Consider the following 16,417-nt stretch of genomic DNA (forward strand, 5'->3'; position numbering starts at 1 on the left):
TAGAGTGTGTTTACCTATTAACTGCCAAGGAAATACAGTCATAATACCCAACAATAGTTACATCACAGAGAGAAATACAATCTCTACCTAGACAAAGACAACCATCAACGTCGTTCGACTAGTATACCGATTTTAAATCGGTCATACCTAGCTCGAAATGACATTAAAACTTTCACAAATTCTTAACCAGAATTTATATGTTACCAACCTGGCTTATCTGTAGCAAGAGGATATCTCCGCTGGTAGAATCGACCAGAATAAAAAGAGAAGAAGGATAGAGACCATAGATGGAAACAACAAAACCAGGCAAGATCTATCGACGAGTATTACACCAACTTCAAACAGATTTTCAATACTAACCTCATATATAGACATCGATATGTTTGACAAACAATCACCATCAAAAGAACCTCCACCACCACCAATATATCTTGATGACGTCATTGACATTCAAACACTGACGGGATTTCCAGAAAAGGCCATTAACAAAGAAGACTACAAATTAAGAATAAATAACGACCAAGTAAAAATCCTGCCAGCAGACTCTAATGCCTACAGAAAGATAACAAACTCTTTAAAGTCATCTCTTTAAACTCTGTGAACATCACTTTCGTTGTACTGTGCGAAGATAATCACCCCGCGAACTATAAAGGGTGTCCAATACACAAGGAAGTACATAGGAAAATGTTCCCGAGACTCAGACCCACAGAAAATTTGAATACCCAAACGAATCCTCAAAGTAATACAATAAGTAGTAATCAACAATACACTGTCCCTTGTTCCTCGTATTCACAGGTAGTCCAAGGAAGTCAACCTAAAGGAAATATGCCAGATCCTCAATGCAACACCAACGGAAACCATAATAATAACCCTCACATCGTTAAAAATGTCTGTAGACTGGACAAACTTATTGAAAAGTAAACGGAACAAACAAACAACCTGTTATCATTATTGACGATAATCATCAATAAAATAACATTTAATCCAAATTAATGAAACTCATATGTATTGCTCTTTAGAACGCTAACGGGTTTCTACAACATAAAACCGAATTAGAATCTTTCTTAAAAAGTCAAAATATACAAGCAATGCTGGTACTGGTAATCTGAGACGCATTTTACTGACAAAACATTCTTTAAAATTATATTTAGTATCTCCAAGGTATATGCAAATTTATTCCTCATTAGACTTGTCTTCGGATCATTCTTCTGTCATCGCAACAATTAATTCAGTAATCATTGGAAAAGTACCCCGTACTTCCATCTACAATAAACATATGAACTGGTCTCATTTTCGGGAAATATTCAATACCTGAATGACAGCTTCAATACCTTTAAAAACGAACGACGATATAGATGCTGCAGTGAACTACTTAACTCACAACATAATAAATGTGGTCAGGACTTTGACTCCCAATCTGGAAAATTTAAATCACGACTACCCCGATTTTATAAAGAAAGAAATTGCCGAAAAACGAAAGCTTCGAAGAATCTGGCATAATAACAGACTTCCACACGACAAACGGAGATTAATGGTTGAGGTATTTAAACTATCCCCTCCTACATCAACCACCGATGAAACCGAAATACTTGAATACTTACAGTCGCCGTTCCAAATGTCTCCTCAAACCAAGCCCTTCATATCGACAGAAGTTGGAATAACGATAACTAGACACGGAAACCCCAAAAAGGCCCCTGGCCATGATCTAATCTGCGATAAAATAATTAAGGAATTGCCGAAAAAAGAGATAGCCCTAATAACATCCATATTTAATGAAAAGGAAATTAAAGGAAACCGTCTCAAGATCCTCCAACGATTCCAGTCTAAGACTTTACGACTCATCTGCAACGCCCCCTGGTACATAACAAACGAAAAAATACATCAGGACCTGAAGATACCAACAGTGAAAGAAGAAATCAAAACATTCAGCAGTCGTTATAACTCGTGTCTAACCAATCACCCAAATCCCCTAGTCATTAATTCGCACAACTCAGAATTCCGTCGTAGATTAAGAAGATTCTACCCGCTCGACTTACCCACTCGATTCAAATAAGTAGTCGAACACATTAATATCACATACTGTTGGCAGCAATGATCTGCCCGGCACTAATTTCGCACTGGTTGGTAGCATTGCCAGTAAGATAGGTTGTTGTGTATTATTTGGTATTATTCTAATAAAGTAAAAAGAAAGGCAGAGAAAAGTGAAAGCCGAAAACTTAAAATAATAAACTTACTAAATATAACTGTACCAAAGAGTTACATTTTGTTCGTCACATATACTTGCACACAGACAATAAATGCGCTAAAACTCCAACACATACAACTGTCTATATTCAAACATTCGTACACATATTCAATATAAGTAACCTCCTTGGAGGTTGCATTCCATGCCTCGGCACCACGTCAACATAATTTACTCATAATTCTCTGTGAGAATTGATTCTAAATAACTCAATAAATTAAAAAGAAGAAAAAAAATTTTTATTAATGTAATTCGATATGATGAGAATATGTACAGAAAATACTTCTTTATTGAAATATTGAAGTGTGCAATAATTTGTCAAATAAGTTTTTACAATTCAACATAACTATTTAGGTCGTTTGATGTTTATAACTTGTCAACAGATTTTGAATTATATCCAGGTAACAAGACAATATCCTACCAAACATGTATAGACGTAGTGAATCGTAGTCATCATGTGCTGATCATTTTTCTACAAATAATCTCTAAGCACTGTTCATCGGAAATGAATGCTCATTTGTAGGTGGGTTAGAAATTTGAAACAGAGTACGTGATATAAATTTTAATTCTTTTAGGCAATCCTTTTAGCCAATCTTATAGTCTATATTTTGTTCTATTTTTCCTGTATATTTATTTTTATGTGCTTGATTAGATTTTAATACGAGATTGGAATTGTTATTTCGTTTGGCGAAAGCGTTCCTGCTTCTTTTGCAATCTGAATAGAAAAGAAAAACTAATTATAGCCTAACCAAAAACCAATCAGTCTTGCTGCAACTGCTGCCACAAACATATACCAATCTTCTGTTTGAGTGCAAAAGATTTAAATCACAAAAGCGAAAACGTAGCGTAAACCCGGAAAAGCTTTCATTTCACAGGACCACTTAAAGAATACTATTAATTTTCTATATGAATATAATTATTGAATATTCTATAATATGAATGTAACTATTGTATTTAAATGAAAAATGTGTGTGCAGCCTACTCAATCTTTGTCTAATACAATTCATATAATGTTCAATATAATATCAAGTGTCGGTATTAAACGATTATTTCATGTACAAAGTCCATAGTCTAATAGTAATTTGAAATCTTCGTGACACTAAATTCGTTTCCATTAGATTCGAAATCTCATTCTATTCTTCAAAATTAGCCACCATTTATGATTCAACTTCATTCAGATAATAATGAGTAAATAAGAAACTAAATCAGTGACTTCACTTCGATTTCCGAAAATAATCCTTAAAATATCTCAGGTCCCTCGAACTCCTCTGATCCCTGCCCGCCGTAGTGAGTCGATAGTGGTCTCAACCCTTCTAACACAGTTCCGTACACCACAAATCTTCCATTAAGGAGTGGGGTGCGACCTAGACGGAAACTCCCTCGGAAATCGGAGCCCGTCTGACGATAGAAAATATCGTCCACGTTTTTCGGTAAAAATCGCGAAATATCGTGTCCCGTCGCGTCTGGACCGATCGACCACAAGTTGAAAAGAAAAAAAACCTGAAGTTGGAAGGTGAAACCAACACCCTCTCGCTTCTTTCTTGATATCGGCGTTCACTTCTAGATCGTGATAAATCGTCGGATTTCAAGAAATATACGCTGACGACAGTCGCAACCTTTCGAGACGTTGATGGTTCTTTCTATATACAGGGTGGGGCAATAACTACGTCCACTTTGAATATTGCCGTTATTTGTAATAATATAAAAAAATTACACGGTATAGAGGGGGGCATATTGTGACACAAACAGTTTCTGCGTGGGTGAAGGCATAGAGGAGATTTCAAGGTCATCTCTGTTTTTTGTAACGGAATGCTATGTTTTTTTTATCGCCATGTGATAGCCGGTGTTGAGACGACTACAACGAGATATCATTGAAGGTCATGCAAGGTCAAATGTGGTAGTAAAATAAACTTCCTTACATTACAGGAGATGCTCGAAGTGATGACCGTTTGCGTCAATGCAATGTTGCAATCTTCATATCGCTGTATCACGTGTATGTCTTATCGTTTCTGAACTTATTCTAGCACATGTTATATTATTTCATAGACCCTCACTTTTACGTAAACGAATGGCTTGGTAACATTGTTTATGTTGTGGCAATATATCGCGTATAGCTAGAAATGTAAACATCTCATCAGTTCGTAACATTAACATGAATAGCTAGTCAGTCTCGGTCGATTGCTAAGTCAAGTAGCTGCGTGATCATCAAAATGAAGTTTTCTTTCGAAGGGCAAGTGGATATGATCTTCATTTATGGAGAAATGCGACAAAATGCGATAAGAGCTCAATCCTTGTATGCTGAACGATATCCAAATCGTACACATCCTTCGCACTGAACATTTCAAAGATTGTGCAAAAAATTGAAAAAACCGGAAATTTGGGCACTCGTAAGAGCAGTCGTCGTAAAAGAGCAACTGATGCAAGAAATGAAGTTGCTGCTCTTGCAGTTGTAGCTCATAAACCACAGATTAGTTCCCGACAGATTGAACGTGAGTCGGCTATCAGTAGAAGGAGCGTGCTACGAATACTTGCACAGCATAAATTTCATCCATACCATATTACTCTTCATCAAGAGTTACACGGTACAGATTTTATGAATCGTGTCGCATTTTGTTAGTGGGCTATACAGAAAATACCAATCGATGAAACATTTTTTTCTTCAATACTGTTCACCGATGAAGCTACGTTTACTAACCATGGAAATTTCAATTGGCATAATATGCATTATTGGAGTATCGATAATCCACACTGGTTACAACAAGTTGAGCATCAACGAGAATGGTCAGTTAACGTGTGCGTGTGGAATCGTTGGTGATCAAATAATCGGACCGCATTTTATCGATGGAAATCTTACCGGCGAACGATATGCACACTTTATACGAAGTAGATTGAAGACTTTATTAGAAAATGTACCACTAAACGTTCGCTAAATGATGTGTTATGCTCAGAGAGTAAGAGATGCACTGAACGAACTTTACCCAAATAAGTGGATAGGATGTGGAGGATTAGTTTGTTGGCCACCTCGTTCTCCAGATTTAACCCCGTTAGATTTTTTTCTCTGGAGAGCATTGAAAAATGCTGTTTACCAAGAAGTACCCACTACACCAGAAAATATGAAACAATGGATAATTGCAACATGTGCTAGAATAAGTTCAGAAACGATAAGACATACACGTGATACAGCGATATGAAGATTGCAACATTGCATTGACGCAAACGGTCATCACTTCGAGCATCTCCTGTAATGTAAGGAAGTTTATTTTACTACCACATTTGACCTTGCATGACCTTCAATGATATCTCGTTGTAGTCGTCTCAACACCGGCTATCACATGGCGATAAAAAAAACATAGCATTCCGTTACAAAAAACAGAGATGACCTTGAAATCTCCTCTATGCCTTCACCCACGCAGAAACTGTTTGTGTCACAATATGCCCCCCTCTATACCGTGTAATTTTTGTATATAACATTTTTTCATATTATTACAAATAACGGCAATATTCAAAGTGGACATAGTTATTGCCCCACCCTTTATATCACGCGGTTGGGTTAAGGTTCTTGTCCACCCACTTGCTGCAAGCATCGTCTTAGTGGTTTGCGGTCTGTATAACGTGATTCTGGCTAGGCCTCAAAGGGAGGAGGGAGGACAGACATCTTGAGGGGCGATACTGCTGGTTGGGGCCGTTTCAACCAAATGGTACCCATATTTCCGTATATTTTGCCGCGGAAAGATCGTTATCTGTCGGGGAATTTTGTTCCAGGTAGGTGCCTTACCCCACAATAGGGAGAGTAACTCGTATAGTTCTCGTAAGATTCATTAATAGAAAATTTATTCCATTACTGGTGGATATCTACTCGGAGGTGGAGGTGGAGATAATGGTATTCGAAATGTAAGATAAAACAATTTACTGTAGCTGTTTGACATTATTGGGAGTATACTAGTCAGGGTGAAAAAATAATCATGTATTTTGTTATTACTACAGGTAACCCCCGCATAACACTGTTGTTACGTTCCTAAAAAATGCCGTGTTATGCAAATCCGTGTTATACGGAACGAAGAACTAGTCCAAAAAAGACAGTTATGTTCCACAAATTAGAGAAACATACTATTATATTTTTATATTTAGGAGAAATATTTTTATAATTAGGAGAAATATTTTTATTAAAGCAATTTTCATCAAAAGTATTACATATTAATATGTATGAAATAATGTTTTCATTGTCATCACTACTAAGCACCATTAACCGAGGACTTTTCTTTTTGATAAGATATTCTAGTCTCTGCACTTTCTTCAGCACTATCTTGAGTTCTATGCTCTACTTTTCGCAAAAAATCCGTTATTTTAGATTGCTTGCTTTTAATTGAGAGATCTTTATAAATTTCTTTATATGGTGCTAAGCACTTGTAGAGTTCTCTCGGAAACATTATGCTTCTTTCAATTGAAGGATCTTCATTTAGGAAATATAACTCCAACTGTTCGGCTAAGTCTAGGCCATTTTTTACGCTTTTTAGAGTAAAATGTTTAATTTCTTCGTTGTCATCTATGCTATCGTCCCCTGAATTATCTTAGCATGTTCCACATGTCATTTCCTCCAAACTTACTTCATCAGTTTCTTCTTCCACTAGTAATTCTTGGATATCTTCGACAGTCATATCGTCAAAACCTTCCCCTACAAGAGACTTACAATTAGTAAATTCTACTATTGCATCCATTCTGTTTTCTGCCGGCTAATTAGATTTTCACTTTGAATTGACCCCGGCCATATGTTTTTCCAACAAGCATGTGATGTCGTAGGTTTTATTTCTTTAATGGATGAACTTATGAGATTAATACAGTCCAAAATTGTAAAAAGTTTAATAAAGGTTACAAAATCTCTAGATATAAAAATCATTTAGGATCAGTTTTACGAAATGACGCTCATCAAATCTTTGTAGAATAATTTTGTTCTCATCCTTCAATTATTATCAGATTTGGTTCCATATTTTTTGCTGATATTGTATGTATTCGTGTTCACAATAATCAGAAACCGAAAGTAATGAGAAGACGCGGTAGCCAAGTCCTGAGTTACAGGCGTATTCAGCAAATTTTGGAATTCGATTGTCTGGAAAACGAAGCATTGTACGAACAAATTTTATTTTATATTTTCAGTTTAATTCTACATGTAAGAATGACTTCCTGTTCAGTTGTACCACCCTATACAGGGTGTCCCAAAAATGTTCTCCGACCCGGAAATGGGGCACTTGGGGAGTGAATTGGAACAACTTTTTCCTTAGCAACAATGTAATCTGAGGCTTCGTTACCGAGATATTAACGAAAACCCCGATCAATCAGAGCGCCAGTTTGCCAGCCGATTTCCCGCGCTAGCGGTGGCTACGCGCTACGCTTGTACTACGAAGCTCCAAACAAGTAGGTCAGCATGCATCGCAGGAAACTGCGTATGATAGCAAATAAAAAAGACGTAACAAATAAAATCATACTTTTTATCATCTGCCGTTTGCAATTTAAAGGGATTAATGAATGAAACATAAATGTAGGCTAATTATGTGTAACGTAAAAAGGCGAATGCACATTTACTTTTTTGTAAATTCCTTTTTACGAATTTGCAAATTTCCAATTCAAATAACGTGTGAACGAAAAGGTAATTTAACAGAGCATGAACGAGAAGTGATCGTAGTTTGGTATTGGTATAAAAATTCGTAGTTTAATAACGGTCAACAATGTTACTGATAATGAATAAGTTTCTTCAAAAAGCCCGAAGAAAAAGTTAGGTACAGAAACTTGCAGAATTATCGCCGGAAATAAGTCATAGCTTGCGTTAAATTAAAAAAATAATAATCAGCAATAAATTGATTAGAATTCACCCTTTCGGAAATTCACCTGCAGTTTGCATCCCTGTGTCACTAGGTCACTGAACCGATCTTGGTCATCGACGGCCGAAACGGTTTATGGCAGGGTATCGCCCAGTTCGCAGGTGATCGCAGGATAACTTCACCAGCCGAAGTTAAGGGTTGTAACGTCAAGTGCGTCCTGGTTATTCCACCGAATACGTACTCACTTCACTACATGACCACTAACACTGATCACCCGACAAAATCATTTAATGTATTTTTAATCCAACGTGTTGTTCCTACGTTAGGAAAATTCGTGGCCCCGGAAAGCGCCGATTATTTTCAATGTTTCAGATGTCTTACGTAGCCAAACACTTGCACAGCAGCACCCGCATATCTGTTATTCTGTACGTACCACCATAACATTGCTTCCTCGAATCATCGAATCCATCGAAAGGGCTTCCTCTACCCCCAAGTAGTTTCCCTTCGTTACATTGTGAGTTCACACCCACCACGACAAGATTTAGGTAAAAAGAAACCAACGGTTCTAGGATAATACGTGCTTTGCAGAAGTGCAAGGAAAGAACTGTCGCGCAGTCTCACCAAGGCGCGTAGCCCGTTAATTTATTGCCAGGGTACCTACTGCTTCGAGATAGGAAACAGACATCACGTGCATCGGCTTGAGAATGTCCGAAATTAGGAGGACCACCAACGTACCCGTTGCTTCGAGTTGGAAAGTACAATGTACATTGTTTTCCTCGAGGAGCAGAGATAAAATTTTACCGACACGTGTGAGTTGACGCTGTTTGGCCTTAGCCGACCACCCTTGTAGAGGCCAGAGCGGAATTTTCGGTTATTTATGGCTCAAAATCTTCGGCCTCGTAGCAACCGTGAACTCACCACAGAATTGACAATCGACAATTTTATTACAGCTCTGTGAAATTGTAGTTCTCATGAAAATATTTCATACGTATTTTTTTATAGTATTCCGTCAAATATCTCGGAAATTATTAGAAATATAAGGACCGTATAATTTGCAATATATTGAAACGCGACACATCCGAACACCAGCGGATACTCCTGGGGCGATTCGCGGCGGGGGCACGGGGAACGAAACATTAGAGAAACGGGGAAAGGGGGATACCGCTGAACGTTACGGCCGATTACCGAAATCCGCGCTAGATCATTCGGTTGCGAGCGATTAGAGAGTAAAGTTTCCGATAATAGCAACACAAGCAGGAATTTTGTATCGCGAATGCGAGTGTGAGAGGCAGGACGATTGCGAGAACCCCAACATCTGTGAGCGGTAAGCCATCCATTTCATCTCGGGTGCATCTGTAATTGATTGCGGTAAAGTAGAGTCAAATTAACGTCGGTCAGCTTCTCACCTTCAGTGAGAAGTTGCGAGTTCGCGGGCGCGACTGCGAGTAGCAGGCGGGCGGATTTCCTCCGGGTTCCTCAACTAGTAGCGTACCGCGCATACCATCTCGCGGAGGCACTGTAGCCGAAGCACTTGTTACGTAGTTTGTATTGCTACGTATACCGAATTTTCGGACAAAATTGTTACCGGATTTGTTATCAAGGGTAGACGCGTGGCGTTAATAAACGTCTAATTTAACGCAAAACGATTTCGATTCATTCGCAAACCGCCTCCTGTCGTGAGGATGGTCTCCGCATCCTACTTGCGAACCTCGCCCCTTTTGCGTGCTAGCCGGTAACCGCCACTCTCTCGTAGTCTCCACTCTACGTAAATTCCGGAAGCATCGGAAGTCCCACGCGATACCGGCACTCGGGGAGTGCCAGGCGTTCAACTGGTGGAGACGCGAATTATCGCAAACACCGAAAGGTGGGCTTTGTTCGCGGCTGACCACGGCCACATGGCTGACCGAAGCCCGAAGGTTAAAATCCGCGTAACAGTACATAAAAATACTGTTCTGTTTATCAATGGTTAAAATTCAGATAAATTAAGATTTACGATAGGAGTGTCGTTTATTGACGATGACCGATTACACTCGCAAGTACAGCCACTACATACAGGTGAAGCGAATTTATTTCCACGAGTGTTGATCAGATAGGGAAGTCGCGTGTTGGCTTTACAAAAGACTGCTACATTAATGTAGTTTATCTAGCATAGGTGGTAGCGTCTGAATCGGATATTTTCCTATAGCAGCGAGTAAAATCAGTTTAGGGGAACGGATCACGCCAACCTCCTGGTTTACTTCTGCGTTTCCAACGGTTCCTATCGCAGCTGTTATTTCCTTCGATATACAAGTAGTTCTCCAGCCAAGTGTCATTTTTCGTCATTCAACCACTCAAATTCAGACTGCTTATGCCAAATCCTGCACATTAGAAAACATATTCGATAATGTATCAATGTTTGTAGATTTACAGTAAGTCTTAGAAATTTTCAGGGCGTAATTTTTAAACTGTAAATAATTTTATTGTAGTTTTCATTTTCCAATTTTTGTTTTTATAATTTTTGAACAGTAACTTTTAAACTGTAATTAATTCTAGTACTCTTCTTCTCAATTGTTGTTCGTACAATTTTTGATCTTACAATTTTTGGGGAATAATTTTGAATTGTAATTTTCGTTTTTATAATTTCAGAGTGGATTCTCATTGATAAAGTATAATAGTATATTCATGTTATCAGTTATATTAATAATATCATTACTAAATTGCAGATGTATTTTGCGAATATCAATTTTTGGTAATCAATTTACTGAAATTGCAATTACATGAAACTTCATTTAGTCCGTTATGGGTCCCATCAAGTTTTGAATAAAATAAAAACGTTTCTAAAGTTTTCACTGTACCAACTTTTAGACGACCGTACATGCTGTGAATGGATGCAATCCACAGTTTAGTTATTACTATTAATAAAATTTTTATAAGTTTATTTCATATTAATGGAACATCGAAATTCAAAGTTTTAATTAACTAACACCATCCTCTACAAATGAATAATTCTAGTACTGGTTCTTTTGTTTCATAATTAAAACGCTTAAAATTTTGTTACTAAATTACTGAATATATATACATATATCCCTAAAGTGCAGTTGTTTCGTTGTTCAACGAATCCCATAAAGGCTATTATATTTCATTATACCAATTGCATCAAGTCGTACGAAATGAAAATTTCATTCGCTCGGCCCATTCTTTGTCATACATATTTCACGCATCCCTTTGAAAGGGCGTATCGCGGGAATAATCAACGAATAACTGCTCTTAAACTGGAAAAGCTTTTCCTTTCTGGTTTTACTTCTTATTCATGTCATTTTATGCTTCCATTCTCTTTTTGCATTTCTTTCCCTCCCCAGACTATTATTATATCGTATTACTTTAATTAACAGTATATAATATATTTTATCATTTGTAATTTATATTTATTGCTGTTGAAACAACAGGATTTTATCTTAAATCATTTGTCATTTATATTTATCCCTTTAATTTTAGTAATCAGTAACACTAACTTGCAACATTATTAACTAATATTTTATAATTCGCGAGTTCTAAGTAACACGAGTTTTATTGAAATTATATTTTGTTCATATTTTCTTATTTTATTCCTGTTCGCATAATATATATTTCTTTTCTTTCAGTGTGATATTTCATCATCTCATTGGTGACTTTTGCAATATAAATTGTATTATTTATTATGCATTATTTTTTCAAATTAACTTATATTTTACATTTGTTACAATAGTATTTATTGATAGAAGACAAAAAGTAAACTTAAAGAGCAAAATACACAGTGGAACGAGCACGCTTGATTTAATACAAAGATGGCTGCAAGCATAACCTAAAACACGACAAAGATGTGCTGCAAAACCATGGACATAGAAATAAAGGGACGAAGCATAAGTCGAGCGGGCCGGAGAAGCCTTAGGGGAGCGGGGGACACGGTCACGTGGTACTCTGGTGCTACATTAGCGATTGGTTGTGATCGTAGTTAGAAGACCATATGTCTTAGCAAAGCCCACTCGATAATCATATAAATCATTTAATACGCTCTATTTGTAATAGATACATTAAAATAAGGTTTTACTATATTGCGCAGCAAACTATTAACAAATCAAGTAGCACGTGACAAATATTCAATAAGTTAATTTTGTTTAAAGGCGAGTAACAGGTTTAAAATGTATCACCAACATTTAGGTTTAAATTCACATGTTATAATAAAATTTGTAATATTTCATTATAGAACTGTGTCCAATATTTATTACTTCCGCGGTGGCTAGTGATATACTGTTACCAAATGTGTTAAATCTTCTAGTTATTTCTATTTCTAAATAGTAATATTTTATTGATTTACAAATCTCATCAACTAATAATACTGCCAAATTTACTGAATTCATTGCGTAGTTGCAAAATTAAATACCAAACAAAAACAATGTTTTTTGTATGTATAGATTCTAACTTTTAACCATTTAATTCTGACATCTCAATAAAATGCATTTATATGATACCATCAATATTTCAGTATGTTGATTTATAAATAAAACGCTTGGTAGCTCTCTGTTTTACTGAAAATATTCTATCGTACATGTGTAATTGTAAAGAAACTAAAGGTCCTAATCTTGAAATTTCGCGCATTTATGTTCCAACCAATCATCAATGTGGCACCAGTGCACCACGTGACCGACCGCGCCGCGAAAGTGGCTTCACTCCCCTCGCCCAAAGTAGGGGAATATGCTCCATCCCGTTATTCCTATGTCCATGGGCAAGACGCACAACGATTGCAGCAACCCACAGGAGATATAAATGTTAATAGCCTTTATGAATGTTGATAGCTTATTCCAACAACATTTACTAAATTACAATTTATACAGTTTGGTCCGTCACTACTTTTTATACGGATATCTAAACATATGTATTTCTTTTTTTTTATAAAAATGTATGCATTTATTTTATAAAATATGTGCATTCTTTTACACCTACAAATTCCCAACATAGGACCTACGACGAAAAAGTTATGACAATTTGCCAACGAATATCCAATGTTGGGCCTACAATTATTATAGTTGGTTAATTAACAAGAAAGTTACGAGGATAATACAACATTGGCCCACCCAAAGATTGCCAACATTTAAAGATCGTCTTAAAGACGTCAGAAACGTTGCTACAACAAAAAATTTGTTATTATATTTCAAATTGATTTTTTTATTTTCTTATTTATGAATATACTCACAATTTGTTACTGTCTCGCAACACGTTTGACATTTGACATTTTGTGAAAATAGAGTCAGGGGACAGAAGATTGGAAATAACTTATAATAATTAGCTACATGTATGTGAGAGCGAGGCCTCCACACCCAACAAGAAAGAGCAAATAACATCAGTGGAAAATAGGAGGGTTTCGTGGAGCAGAGTGTAGAGTCTCGGCTTTTGGCGCCGGAGGTCGTGTGCTCGAATCCCGCTTGGGCCCTCATTTATACAACGCTCCTACATTTGGGGACTCTTCCGGGATGGAAGTATCTACGACCACGCGAGGCGACGACGATGACGACGAAAGACGATGAAAGAAGACGCACGCAAAAGACATTCGAAAGCGAATGTCAGTGCAGGACGGCCGATTGAGCGCTCGGGACCTCCATCCAACGCTCTTACATGTATAAATTGTACATAATAATAACTTGTAAAGGTAACTTTGCTGGTAAAACACTTGTTTATCTGTTTAATATACATATACAATTTATATATATGTATATATATATATACAGGGTACCCCAAAAATGTCCTCCGACCCGGAAATGTGGCACTCGGGGGGTGAATTGGAACAACTTTTTCCTTAGCAAAAATTTAAACTGAGGCTTCGTTTACGAGATATTAACGAAAAACCGCGACCAATCAGAGCGCGAGTTTGCCAGCCGAGTTCCCGCGCTAGCGGTGGCTACGCGCTACGCTTGTACTACGATGCTCCGAACAAGTAGGTCACCATGCATCGCAGGAAACCGCGTATAATAATAGCAAATAAACAAGACGTAACAAATAAAATCATACTTTTTATCATTTGTCGTTTGTTATTTAAAGAGATTAATGAATGAAACGTAAATGTAGGCAAATTATGTTTAACGTAAAAAGACGAATGCACATTTACATTTTTGTAAATTCCTTTTTACGAATTTGTAAATTTCCTTTACAAATAACGTGTGAACGAAAAGGTAATGTAACAAAGAATAAACGAGAAGCGATTGTAGTTCGCTGAAATTAATAAAACAATAATGACCAATAAACTGAATAGAACTCACCCTTACGGAAATTCACCTGCAGCGTAGAAACCTGCGTCAGTAGGTCAGTGTACCGATCCTGGTCATCGACGGCCCAAACGGTTTATGGCAGGGTATGGCCCAGTTCGCAGGTGATCGCAGGTATACCTCACCAGCCGAAGTTAAGGGTTGTAACGTCAAGTGCGTCCTGGTTATTCCACAGAATACGTACTCGCTTCACTGCACGACCACTAACACTGATCACCCGACACAATCACTTAATGTATTTTTAATCCAAAGTGTTGTTACTACGTTAGGAAAATTCGTGGCCTCGGAAAGGGCCGATTGTTTTCAATTTTTCAGATGTTTTACGTAACCAAACACTTGCACAGCAACACCCGCATATCCGTTATTGTGTACGTACCACCATAACATTGCGTAATACTCCCGTGAACTGAACATCTCTGTCGCCCGATTGCTAACCGACTGACAGAATTTTTCCTCTACCCCCAAGTAGTTTCCCATCGTTACATTGTGAGTTCACTCCCACCACGACAAGATTTAGGTAGAAAGAAACCAACGGTTCTAGGATAACACGTGCTTTGCAGAAGTGGAAGGAAAGGACCGTCGCGCAGTTTCTCCAAGGCGCCGTAGCCCGTTAATTTATTGCCAGGGTACCTACTCCTTCGAGATAGAAAACAGACATCACGTGCATCGGCTTAAAAATGTCCGAAATGAAGAGGACCATCAACGTATCCCTTGCTTCGAGTTGGAAAGTACAGTGTACATTGTCTATCTCGAGGAGCAGGGAAAAAAATTTACCGACACGTGTCAGTTGACGCTGCAAGGCCCTGGACGACCACCCTTGTAGAGGCCGGAGTGGAATTTTCGGTTATTTATGGCTTAAAATCTTCGGCCTCGTAGCAATCGTGAACTCACAACAGAATTGACAATCGACAATTTTATTACAACTTTGTGAAATTGTAGTTCTCATGAAAACATTTCATACGTATTTTTTTTTTTAGTATTCCGTCAAATATCTCGGAAATTATTAGAAATATAAAAACCGTATTCGTTAAATTCTTTTCCGTAAAATAAGCCTATCGGTAGGGTGATGCGGTTCATATTAACGTAATAGTAACCCATTGAAGACAGCGGTGCGCCCCGGTTCAGGTAAAAGAATCGGGCGCTCCACTATTACAGTCGACTGATGGTATCGCTAACGCTCCAGACTATTTCAATAGATTAAAAGCTATATCAAAGTGTCAATGATTTACGGAAAAGAGTTCAACGAAAACGGTAGTATTTTTTTTGGATTTACCTGCAGCGCGCACTGTCAGGAGTCGTCGAAAGATTGTTTAAAGAAAGGGATTATTCTGGAATTCAATGATATAGCTACATTCAATATCAAAACAAACACAATATTGCAAATTGTACGGTTTTTATATTTCTAATAAATTCCGAGATATTTGACGGAATACTAAAAAAAAAAAGGCCGAAGAAATTGAGCCATAAAGAACCGAAAATTCCACTCCGGCCTCTACAAGGGTGGTCGGCCAGGGCCTCTTCATTTCGGACATTTTCAAGCCGATGCACGTGACGTCTGTTTTCTATCTCGAAGCAGTGGGTACCCTGGCAATAAATTAACGGGCTACGGCGCCTTGGAGAAACTGCGCGACGGTTCTTCCCTTGCACTTCTGCAAAGCACGTGTTATCCTAGAACCGTTGGTTTCGTTTTACCTAAATCTTGTCGTGGTGAGAGTGAACTCACAATGTAACGATGGGAAACTACTTGGGGGTAGAGGAAGCCCTTTCGGAAAAATTCTGTCAGTCGGTTAGCAATCGGGCGACAGAGATGTTCAGTTCACGGGAGTATTACGGAATCTTATGGTGGTACGTACACAATAACGGATATGCGGGTGTTGGTGTGCAAGTGTTTGGTTACGTAAAACATCTGAAAAATTGAAACCAATCGGCCCTTTCCGGGGATACGAATTTTCCTAACGTAGTAACAACACGTTGGATTAAAAATACATTAAGTGATTGTGTCGGGTGATCAGTGTTAGTGCAGTGCAGTGAAGTGAATACATATTCGATGGATTAACCCGGCTGCACTTGACGTTGCAACTCTTAAC

General features: G+C 37.8%; 1 protein-coding gene across 1 annotated transcript in view; it reads left to right on the forward strand.

Moving 5' to 3' along the window:
* Positions 1–379: 379 nt before the first annotated feature.
* LOC107189189 (putative uncharacterized protein DDB_G0292438) overlaps positions 380–16,417 on the forward strand; it is a 21,526-nt gene continuing 5,488 nt past the window's right edge. The window contains exons 1-2 of the mRNA XM_015577668.1: positions 380–523; positions 796–917. Of these exons, the coding sequence (XP_015433154.1) occupies positions 380–523; positions 796–917 (266 nt within the window). The remainder of the gene's footprint in view (positions 524–795; positions 918–16,417) is intronic.

The sequence above is a fragment of the Dufourea novaeangliae genome, unplaced genomic scaffold (genome assembly GCF_001272555.1).
Source record: "Dufourea novaeangliae isolate 0120121106 unplaced genomic scaffold, ASM127255v1 scaffold17, whole genome shotgun sequence".
Classification (NCBI taxonomy): Eukaryota; Metazoa; Arthropoda; class Insecta; order Hymenoptera; family Halictidae; genus Dufourea; species Dufourea novaeangliae.